The following is a 12,629-nucleotide window of genomic DNA, read 5'->3' on the forward strand; positions in this document are numbered from 1 at the left end:
ATTAAAGATGGAGCCGAGAGGATTGTTTAGCCTTCGACAGAGACGGAGAGAGTGCCGAGGTAACGCGTGCGCTTGAAAGAAAGCAACGTGACTTCTCTTTTCACTTTGTGAAATGCAAAGGATTTATCCACCAGGGAAAGCCCCCAATTTAAATACCGTATATATATATATATATATCCGATGAAAGTAAATCTATCACATGGCAGAAGAGAAGCAGCACTGCTGTATATGGTTTGTCATGTTTAACCTCAGTAGAAGGTGTTCATATTTAGCAAATATATGGAACATTTCCAAGAGACCAGACTGTAACCATAGTAATCCACATTAACTACTGTGTTATTTGTCTCTCCTGAGCCAATGGAAAACAGCTTGATATAATGGGATGTAACCAGGCTCTGACACTCTGACACACACACAGATATATATATATATATATATATATATATATATATATATATATATATATATATATATATATATATATGTATATATATATATATATATATATACATATATATATATACATACACACACGATTTATTTTTATTTGCTCTCAAGTGACAGACCATGAAGTCTTTGTACGGAGTTGATGCGACTGAGTGTTGCGTTACAGGGCCAAGCGGGTATCATGGTTCCGAGGGCGGTCTCAACCACACTCCAGCTAAATCACAGCAAATAGGTATATGAGTGAGAGCAAATCAATACCTGGCTTTTCATTATGGTTCCATCTCCTGGTACAGGTGGGTTCACAGTAATGTCAGATACGGGGAAATTGGAAGACTCATCAAGGACTTCGGTCTGTTTAATAACGAGCCGCAGGAAAGCGAGGATGTGTCACCGGTGGGGAGCGCGAGCCGTCAGCTCCACTGGACTCATTTTGATTTACTTTATCTGCCGTGTACAGATTCACACACGGAGTTGCACCTGAACCGAATGGATTCCTCTTGATAAGAAACTGCAAACATTCGGGGAAAGCTCACATCTTCAAGACCATTAAAGGAAAATTCTTCCTGTGTTAAATTATCAGTTTGTAATGCTGTAACGTATGTAATGCATTCTAAGTTGTGTTTTGATGTTATTATCTATTTTTGCGGTTTTGATCTACATGTTGACGATTATATTCCTGCCTCCTCTTTCATGGATACTTCATGGGCACTTGAAAAAAAGGACTAAAAAGGACTTGATCATATATTTTGATGATATGACACTTTTTCCTCATCTTTTTTTACTATTATTCCTATTTTTGTCTTTCTCACTGTGAAAGGATATTACATACATGTTTTTTCTATTATTAATTAATATATTCTTTATCAATATTTTCATCTTTTATTAAAGGTCTTTTATACATTATTTTTGAAAAATAAATAACCTACATTTGGACCTGTGTAGTTGTCTCAAACAGTGATAATAAGGCAGAAACAACCACAGAGAAGTTCCAGTACATTGTTATGAAAGTGGTGAGAGAGATGACGTTGGTTCCTGCGTTCAGCTCGGTTGAGCTTCTTCTGGCATGATTCATCTCTTTCCTTCACTTCCACTGACCTCCTCTTCCCCTCCATAAAACCAGCCATCTATTTCTCCCTGAGATCATCCATCCATTTAAAATCTTTTACCTCAGAAACCCTTTGGCGCTCATTTGTTCCCACCACAGTTTTTTCTAGCTGTGCACAGAACAAATGTAATCAATGTGTTTACAAGTTCAAATTCAATTATTCAGCTTTTCTCTCCGAGTCTAAAATCCAACCAAAAGCCAATAAGCTACATTTTTATCCATGACATTGAGCGTAAAATACTTTAAAAAGGAAAATTCAAACATGTATTAACGCAGAAAGCATATGACAAATGGTGGTCTCTTAAACATGTGTGTGTTTGTGCTTGCATGAGTCCCCCTGTTGGCAAATGCTTCTGTGTGAGCTTTTTTTATCAGAACAGTATGAGTCAAGCTTTGGGGAAGCAGAGCCCTTCACTGCTGATTATACACTCTCCTGCATTTTAATTGACAAAATCACGCCATTATATATGGACACCCACTTCTGATGGCAACCGTACTCTAATTAGCAAGAAAACCAATTCATCTGCCCCATCGTTACGTAAGCCATTGTATCCATGTTTCATTTATACCTGCCTTTATTAAATTCAATTAGATATACGTAATTAGAATCTACATTTGTCATTTGTACGCTGACGCTTGGTACACGGATGAAAAATAGCTCTGACTATTAAGCAGGTGATTTTTGTGGGGATAGTATTGGGCTGGAAATAGAGCAAAGAAAATGTAGCTAGAATATCTAATAAAGGAAAAAAACGGTCTCTTGCTGTATTTACATGAGTTTCTCCTTTTCTAATGAGAAATGCAGTGGACATCATTATAATAATAATAACAATAATAATAATACTTCAATCTTATATAGCGCTTTTAGTACCCAACAACGCATTGTCCTGCTACACGATTAACTTGGGTTGATTTTGATAATGACATTTTATTATTTCCTAACAATAATAAAAATGCTAAAACATGAATCAGATGGGCATACCTGTGAGTAAATTATAGCAAAACAAATAACCCAAAAAAATTAAAACATCAAATAAATTACAATTAAACATGTACACATTATTACACACTGGTTCAGACAATTAACTTGATTGACACAGCAATACATTTATTGAATTTGACCGACACAGTGCTGTACCGCAGACGACAACAGGCCTCTGTGTCTGGCTACTCATGTGGAGATGATACACTTTAGCGCTAAACTACTGAAAATGCATTTTGTGTGCAGCCAGAGAGCTACCTTCCCAAGTAACAAGTGCCTGTGGTTCTGTATTAGCCAGCAATCTCTCTCACTTACAGTGCATTTCTGCTCTCTCTCCCCCATTCACAGTGGATAGGTTGCAGAGCGGGTAGACAGAGAATAATGACGTTGAGCATGCACAACAACTGCCTCCCTAGGAGAGGGCCCTGGGGAGCATTTTGCAGTATTATGCAGTCAGCCCTAACTAAAATATCATTACAACCCTATTCACAGCCTTGACCAGGAGTACAGACTGGCTGGAGAGAGCGGATGGATAGATAGAGGAGTGGATGGACGGATGGAGGAGTGGAAGGATGGATGGATAGACGGATAGATGGATGGATGAGTGGGTGGATAGATGGATGGATGAGTGGGTGTCTAGATGGATGGACGGATGGATAGACAGATAGATGGATGGATGGATGGATAGACGGATAGATGGATGGATGAGTGGGTGGATATATGGATGGACAGATGGATAGACAGATAGATGGATGGATGGATGGATGGAGAAGTTGATGGACGGATGGATGGATGAGTGGATGAATAGATGGATGAATAGATGAGTAGATGGATAGATGGATGGATGGCTGAGTGGATAGATTGTTAGATGGATGAGTGGATGGATAGATGGATTAGTGAATGGATGGACGGATGGATGGATGGATAGACGGATGGAGACAGATAGATGGATAGATGGATGAGTGGATGGATGGATGGATAGACGGGTAGATAGACAGATGGATGGATGAGTGAATGGAGAAGTGGATGGATGGAGGGATGAGTGGATGTAGGGATGGATGAGCTGATGGATAGATGAGTGAATGGATGGATAAAGCGATGGATGGATGGATTGATGGATGGATGGAAGAATTGATGGATAGAGAGCTGTGACTAATGCATATTTTCATTATCAAATAATCTGCTGTCTATTTTCTCAATTTATTCTGTAAATCAATTGGTCTATAAAATGTCTGAAATCATTGAAAAATGACCGCTAGAATTGCCTTCATGTTGTTTGCTCTGGTACGAGATCTATCCATGAATAAATACATACACGTGCAACGTAAAGCTCCCAATGGGTAGACACTGATTACACACAAATCTGACAGCAAGCAAAGTGAAAGATATCAAACAGGAGCACAGGAAACACATTAAATCCCAACCAGTCAAGTCTTTTGTATTTATGGTAATAATGTCATGAAAAAAGAAAAAAATGTTATAACTATTTATGGTTGCCATCTTGTCAGTCGCCATTCCATGTATTAACCTTGTTGGTGGCTGAGTCCGCCATTCCCGTGCCGTATTCAAATTGCTTTCAAACACACAAGGGATTCACAGGAAATTAGGCGTGTATGTAATCCAGATTTACCGCTTGTAATTTCATCTCACTGATGTCGGCCTCAGTGTTTACTGTTCACTCTTCTAAGGCCGGATCAGAGCTGTGTAAACTAACTGCTAATGCAGAGCAGATATTTTGCTGCTTCACATTAAAAGTGCTCAACTGGAAAACACAGGTGCCTTTTTTATTGTGAAGCAATCACAGGAAACACAATGTATTCTTTTTCCAACATTTAATGTGATCTTTCATTTTCATTTTTTTTCTCAGTTTGGAATATTCTAGCCAGCAGCCACAGTGAGCCATTAGCAAAGAGCACCGTCCACCTGCAGCTCCTTCTCTGTTAGAAAACTACTCGTTCCAGGTGAAGCATGGAATTAAATTGCGGCAGCGCTTCTTATTGACCGACTTTTTTTAGCTAAACCACGTACGTTTGTTTGTTTGGCTGCACTGCAGTTGCTTATGCATCGTATCTTTGACACGTCGTAGCTGCTCAAGGTTTGCTCGCTGTACTGATAACTAGCACTCGCTATGACCACAGTAACATTCCGTGTCCCCAAATAAACCAGGAATAACATTTTACAAATTACAACTTTTACTTTTCACTGCAACTTCAACGTCTCCTCACTTGCAGTATATACATATTTTAGTATAAAAAGGGCAGTGGGACTAAAATACTTATATATTGCAAGTGAGGAGCCATTGAAGTTGCATTGAATTTTAGTCTGCTTTTTAGTAGTTTAATTTTAGTATTTTACTCCCACTGACCTTATATATACTAAAATAGACTAAAACTAAAATACATATATACTGCAAGTGAGGAGCCATTGAAGTTGCAAAGAAAAATATGTAAAATGTTATTCCTGGTTTATTTGGCGACATCGAATGTGTAATAGTGAGTGCTAGTTAACATAAATATTAACTATTAACTTAACTAAAGTAATTTAGTGATTTAAAAAAAAAGTTACTTAACTGTACTTTTGTTCTTGTACTTATACTACTGTGACACTTCACTTTCTCTGCATGGGACCAATAAAACGTCTATCTAATCTAACAGAGGCAATAATCTCTGAAATGTTTTCTAAATACGACTCCAGACTGTGATCTATGTGGAGTGAGTCGGCTATCTCAGCAGTCAGCTGACCTGCTGAGCTGAAGGCTGTGCAGGCAGAACTCATGAGCAATATTCAATTATGCACACGTTAGGAAAACTACTCACTCACTAAACTGGAGCGAATAAACTGAATTGACACGTTAATAAGCAACTGAATACATAAATGAAAAATCACAAACATTTGGAGAAGTAGCATGAAATCACTTCAGCTTGCTAACAAGAACCCAGAACGGCTCCTCTTAATGCTGCACCATAATGAATGAGATTGTCCGAGCAAACATTGTTTACATCGTCGCTTATTGCTGTAACGACGACAGGATCAGAACTTTACATGATTCAGAAGATGTAGCCAATTTGGTAAAATATGGAAAAATGTCAAATGGCACTCGCCACATTTAAACACCAAAAAAATTAGAGACAATTTGACTCTCTCATCTCAATGTGACCTAAAAAGAAAAAGAACCACAACATCCAACATGCTAGACCTGTCAAGGAAACAACACTTCACTTTAGGTGTCAATCATCCTGCATCACAACACCTTTCAGACAGTAACAGCTTCCCGGCTTGTGCTTAAAAAAAAACAGACATGCTCTGGCTTCAAACCCCGTCTGTGCAGAAAATGGCTCACTAAAACTTTGCCTTCCCTTCAACTCGTGATTGCAACCCACCTCCTTGCTCCGCTGACAAATCTGCAGATAATTAACAATATAGTGGGAAAGCGATATGCAAATCTGGCCTTGACTCAACATGCATCCACTTCTTCCCTTACAACCTTTTTGTATTTTTTTTTTATCTGACAATTATACTTTTCATGCTCATAACATTTTTTTTTTTATATATATATATATATATATATATATATATATATATATTTTTTTTAAAGATGCGCAGTGCGAAAACACACACCACCACAAACACACAAACATCCTAATGCTGTGTGTAACTTTCTGCTTTCCTCTCCCGGGCTGTGACCCAGCCGTGTAATGAAGGCTATAAATCAGCACCTCGGACAGCGCTAGGCAGCCCTGAGCTCCTGAATGTACATACTACTGGAGTCAGAAGAGGGGAGAGAAGCGGGGGGCACTTTCAGCACCGGGGGAGAGCGGACAGCGACAGCCTCTGACATTCCAACTGTAAAGAGACGGAAAGCTCTGCCTATCTGCAGCTGCCCTGCATAGTACTGATGACTAAACAGAGTTATTCAGGTTGTTGCACAGCTAGCTTAGCAGGCCGTTGATTCAGATGAAAGGGATGAGGGTGTGTGTGTGTGTGTGTGTGTGTGTGTGTGTGTGTGTGTGTGTGTGTGTGTGTGTGTGTGTGTGAGTGTGTGTGTGTGTATGTGAGAGAGAGAATGAGGTCCTATCCTGGGAGATGCTGCTACTGCAGAGTGACAAAAAGAGAGAGATAGGAACACAGTGACAACAGGAACAGAGAGACGTGTTGGAAGTGGGAGGAGGTGGTGGTGGTGGTGTGCACTTATCCGTCCCTCTGAGGGTCCCAACACGGCTCGATGCACGCTACATGCAAAGGTTACATCTATGCATTACCCTGGAAAAGATCAAAAGGGACACTTCTCACACACGACAGCGACCGTGTCTCCATATGTGCCTGCGTGCTGACTTTAAAACTCCATTCTAACGCACACACAGGTGCATGTGTATGCAAATGAAAGGGTACATTTCGACAGAGCTGAAAGGTAGAAGCACATACAGAGAGAGCAACGCTCAGGTAATCTTGTTAGCGTAACATTTCTGCACGCTCCGTTGTGTGGCTTTGTGTCGAGCTCGATACTCTGCCCTTGATGGTTTCGATTCGTCGCACCTATGGGTCATGCTTCAACCATGTCGCCGACCTCTTACAACCGCTGCCCGTGCTCTTTGCGCACCATTGTAATCCCCCCCACACACACATACACACAACCACACACACACAAAAAAAAGAGATGCCCGCATTAAGTTAAATATTCATGTTCCCAGCGCTGGTCTATTTTTATCATTAAGCCCTCACAGGTAGGAGAAGCAGCATAGTGACTGTTCTCTCATCCGCAACCTGTCTCTCCAGTGCATCCCTGAGAGTCCTGACAACAACTGGGAGATTTGTACCATAGCGCAGAACGGGAGACATGAAAGAGTGAGAGAAAAGCTGAGACGAATGTAAAGAGCAAAGAGAAGAAAATGAGGGCAGTGAAGGAGAGAGCTGGGCCTTGAGAGAGCGAGAGAGCGAGAGAGAGAGAGAGAGAGAGAGAGAGAGAGAAAGAGAAAGAGAGAGATAAGTGTGAAGAGAAAAAAACAATCCTCAACATATCGCAGAGAGGAAAACAAAATACTGCTGGTGTGCAGCTCCTGAAGAATTATCCTCAGTTCAAAGGAGCGGATGGGTTTTTAGAAAGGTTGCCAAACCAAACTTATCTGGGACTTTAACAGCATTCATTGACTTAATTCTGTTCCAAAATGTGCAGAGCCTATCACTTGCACTGAGAATTTCCATCTTGGCCCAAGAAGGTATGCGCTCTTTGGTGAACAGCCGGCATACTGTAAGATCACTCCCAACACAGCTCTGCACAAACCAGCAACCCACAGGTTTTCCCCATAAAGCGTGCAGAGACTCAGGACTGGGTTGAGCGATGGGGATTGGATGGAGGGCTGATTTTGACAGCTGGGGGCGATGGGATTAGCAGCAATGGTGGTTCGGTATCTGTAATTCTGAGTGGCTGTATGTATGTGTGTGTGTGTGTGTGTGTGTGTGTGTGTGTGTGTGTGTGTGTACATGCCCATACTGCCTGTCCACCGAGTGCCATATGTGGTGGGAGCATTTACATTTTGCCATGAAGAAGGAATGAACCATCGGACGGCTGTGGCGAAAAACGTTCCGTGTTCTGCACGCACGTATGCATGTTTGATTGTCTCTGTATGTGTGTGCGTGTATTAGTGTGCATGTATTAGTGTGTGTGTGTGTGTGCTGGGCAACGCTGTAATGCCTTTACACGAACCATCCACCGTATGGAGTGAGCCCATTACTATTCCTGTCACAACAGCCTTGCAGTAAGAGCAGCAGAGGAAGCAAGCAGGCGGACCACAGTACAGTGCTGTAACACGCACACACACACACACTCACACACACACACACACACACACACACACACACACACACACTTCCTCCTCCAATGACTGCTCACTCTCATCAGTGTAAACCGAAATTGTGCATGTTGTGTGCTTTACGAGGCATTTCATGTGCTACATTTATTTATTCTCCCTCTATGCGTCTGCGTGGGTAGATGTACAGCATCTATGTGTCCTACGTTGCCATATGAATGCTCCCCCCCCCCCCCCCCCCACCCCCCCTTTCTGCAGATCTGCTCTTTGCGTGCATGTGACTGCGGGACACATCCCATCACTCACCCTGGCTTTGCGCTCCCCCATCTCCCTCCTCTGTGTCGGTCAGGTTGTTAAGCATCCCGACTCCTCTCCGGTACTCTTCTTCTGCTGCGGAGCGGTGTCACCGATCGAGCTCTCGGCGGCTCTCCCTGCGCTCCACCCACTGTGATAGAGCCGCAGAAATCGCGGGGAAGCAGCGTAGAAAATATGCCAGCCGGATCCTCCTCGCTCCGCGCTGCCCGTAGGATGCACGAAGAGAGGCAGCAGAAGAGAGAGAAGGATTTTTTTTTTCCTCCCTCTGTAGATCCTCCTCTTGACGTCTCTTCTCCGCTGGCTTGTAAGCGTGACTCTCTCTCTCTCTCTCTGTTGCTGCCCCCCCCCCTCTCTCTTTCTCTGTTGCTCTGTCTCTCTACATGAGGAGGAGGAGGAGGAGGAGGAGGAGGAAGAGGAGGAGGAGGAGGAGGGAAGAGGGAAGCTGCAGGAGTTTGGTGATGATGGAACGCCTCAAAGCTGCACACTTGCTCTCTCCCTCCTTCCCTCTTTTCCTTCTCTATGTCTCTTTTTTTATTTTTCACTCCTGATCTCGATCTCTCCCACTCATACACACACACAAAAAACACACTCACTCTCCCCTGGTCAGATAATGTTGCTCAGTCACTGTAGCTGCCAAAGTGATTGCACATTCAAGCAGTAGTGTGATTACTTCTATATCTATTTCTGCCCTCCCCTCCCTGCCTCGCTCCCTCTCTTCATCGCGGCTGTCAGAGACAGAGGTGATTGGGGAAGTGGAATTGATGCTGTTAAATGAGAGAGCAGGCGTTAGCCTCGCCGCTCTGATGCCTTCTGTCCACACAGGTGCATTATGCATCGGCTTTTTCTCCTGTCAGCTTTGTAATAAGCCGCCGCGCTCACTCCCTACTTTAATGTCAGATGCAAACGGAGCCTCTGTTCCCTTCAAGGGGTGAACAAGCACTATCGACATCATCTGTATGCAGTTATGATAAACATGGAGAGCCATGTACTCAGACACACTTGTGAAAGACACACTGTATCAGCAATACAGCCATCAGATTGGTTTTGTATATGCACAAATGCAAAATGCAAAACAAGAGCACGGTTCTTCCTCTTTTTCTTCTTACATTCCCCTTTGAATCCGCCCTATAGAGTGTGGAGATGGTCGGCTCCAACCGAGATGCTGTACAGCGTCGGCACAGCATTGAAGCCTCGCTGTCAATTAGGCCGTTCTCATTTTGATGCACGCAGATTCATTTTGATCTGGTACACGGTGTACCGTGTGCAAAGAAACGTGTTTGGTATGAAGACACTCTGCGTGCGTGTGTTTCTATGTGTGTCCCGGCGGTTGTGATCCCACACCAGAGATATGAAAGCAATTAATCTTGGTTTTAGTCATGGTAGCGCTGATGCACAGAATAGATTTCAACAAAAAGGGAAGGAGGAAAAATATAAGTGCACGCTCGGCTCCGGTGAATAAATGTATTACCGATGTCTCAAACAAAACTGGTTTTGTCAAGGTACAATTGCCTTGACAGAGAAGAACCAATACCTTGAAGCATGGCGATATATTTCTCCACTGAGCTGTGTGTACAGATGCGTTTCTCTCTCTTTGTTCATTAGTACTCACATCAGAGCCAGCAGTTGGTTTGTAACAACAACAACACACAAGCACAAATTAAATCATCCACGAGGGGCGAGCCTTTACATTCAGTTGGTGTCCTGAATCGCCTGCTTAACGCTGCTCTATGTGCATTATACGAAGGACAGTTTCAATTAAGCAATCTGATTTGTTAAATGTGCACGAGCATAACATGAAATCATGCTGGTAAAGCCTCCTGGTTTAAGATGTGTATCATTAACAACAACACAAGTGCATTATGTACTTTGCTGATGTGGGTGTACCACATGAATGTGAATGTGCCTCACACACTGAGCTCCCATGGTAATGGACCCACGATCCAGGTAATGAGCATTGCAAACTAGCTTTGGGGATGAATGTTGTGGTATGTTGGTCAATGCTGTATAAAAAATAAACATAAAATACGTTTGGGCGAAGTAGATTTTCAACATCATGTTTCCCTAAAATTACATTTGGAGCTGGCAGTCCCACTTTTAATTGGTAACATGGTTGGCTAATGTTGTCAGGGACAATATTTAGGTCTTGAAACAGGTTTATGCCCAAGAGGTTTATTGACATTAACCCTCTTGAAATGAATGTACCGTGAATTGTTCTATATTTCTTTTAGTAAACGTGTGGGCCTGTGCAGCCCAGTTCATGTCTTCCATGTTCCAGATAGCTGTACAATTCCCAGCGCCACTCATCGTCTGTGTTAAACTCGATGAGCAAACAATGAAAAGGCAATTTAATCTGACAACAAAAAACGACTCAAGTACCGGCGATACACTCGTGTGCTACACATATCCAACACACCCTTTTTAAAAGCAGGTGATGTATTCAAGCTTTTCGATGCACAGGTCACTCCACTGGTCCGCCTCTGACTCAAACGTCCCCCAAAGAGTGGTGTAGCGAGGTTAGCATCACAACCAATCTCTCCCTCTCTGAGCGGGTTTAGCTGAAATGTCACAGCCTGGACACCAAACATCAACTGTGCAGACTCTGAACTCACATGTTGGTATGGCTGTTCCATGTGAGGCGGCTGAATGAAATGAAAACTTATTTTTTCTCACATGCGAACCAGCCGACGTTAGCCAACGCACTGCCAAATCTCTGCAATATTTTTTATTAATGGGGCCGGCAAAAAGCCAACTGCAAATTGGAGTAATTCTTGTTTTACATTGTTGAGGAATGTAATGTTTTGTTTGACAACACTGACCTTGAAATAGGACTCCGTTTATAACGTAGTGTGTGAATTAGGATTTTCTGAATCAATAATACTTGAGAGGCTGATGCATAACACTCATGTAACTAAATACTTGCTCTGCTGATTCACTTATGAGCATTGTATAAAACGATCTTTCGTGTGATCAGTTGTTGAAATGGTCCCTAAGCTGAGCTTTATGGAGGAGGAGAAGAAGAAGAAGGGAGAAGGACAAGGACAAGGTGGTCGATGTATCACCTAAATAGAACAAGGGACAGGTGAGAACATGTACCTATCAGGCAGATGGTGGCAACGACACGCATTCAATTCACACAATGTCTGCTAACCATTTCGAGAAAATGGTGTATTGCATTCATCTGCCAGCCTTTACACCTGTTCGCTGGATTTTCAGAAACACCCAATACAAAACTGCAACAGAATACATAATGGCATCTGCACGTTAAATGAAACGGAGCAGCGGTTTGGAACCAAAATGGGATGATTTGACATCGAAATAGCTTTGTCTTTGCGCCATTCATGTCTTCATATGTTGGGTAACGAGAATATATTGAGCTTCAAGGCAGTGACAAGGAGGAACGTTACGAGCATCGAGTGCATTGGAGCAGAGGGACCTGTTGGCACAGCAGCTGTTTTTCATCAGAAAGAGTCAGAACAAACAGAAATCAAAGGAAATGCATTGATAAGACTGGACGGAGTAATAACACTTATACAAGTCGATGTTAGAATGCATTTCTTAAATATGATGTTAGAGAAAGTTATCAAAAAGTTACTTCGAGCTACAGTAGCTAAAACCCCGTTACACAATGCGATTCAAAATGTTTTCCATCTTGGATGTACAAATAGAAACATAGTTAATCAACTAGCAGTGAGGTGGCTATAGCTTAAACAGTGCTTCAAATAAAATCCTGTTTAACTTTATTATCTAAAGAAGGAAATTCATTGGTCAGAGGTCCACGACGATGTTATCGTGCTGTATAGGGCTGTGAGAGTCTGTTTCACTCACAAGTCATATACAAAGACAAATTAAAATACTAATGTTCATTTTAGTTTTTTCCTTATTTGGTTCAATTCAAAGCACCAGAGAGTTTAATGAATGCCATTCAAATGTTTATGAAAGCATTATTCTGTGCATGTACTTGTGACTCACTCAGGCA

General features: G+C 42.2%; 1 protein-coding gene across 1 annotated transcript in view; it reads right to left on the reverse strand.

The window, feature by feature from the left end:
- slc12a5a (solute carrier family 12 member 5a) overlaps positions 1-8,699 on the reverse strand; it is a gene marked incomplete at both ends in the record, with an annotated part of 89,013 nt that extends 80,314 nt beyond the window's left edge. The window contains one exon of the mRNA XM_079217841.1: positions 8,645-8,699. Coding sequence (XP_079073967.1) covers positions 8,645-8,699 — 55 coding nt within the window. The remainder of the gene's footprint in view (positions 1-8,644) is intronic.
- Between the last annotated feature and the right edge of the window lie 3,930 nt (positions 8,700-12,629).

The sequence above is a fragment of the Taurulus bubalis genome, assembly GCF_910589615.1.
Source record: "Taurulus bubalis genome assembly, chromosome: 5".
In the NCBI taxonomy this organism is placed as follows: domain Eukaryota; kingdom Metazoa; phylum Chordata; class Actinopteri; order Perciformes; family Cottidae; genus Taurulus; species Taurulus bubalis.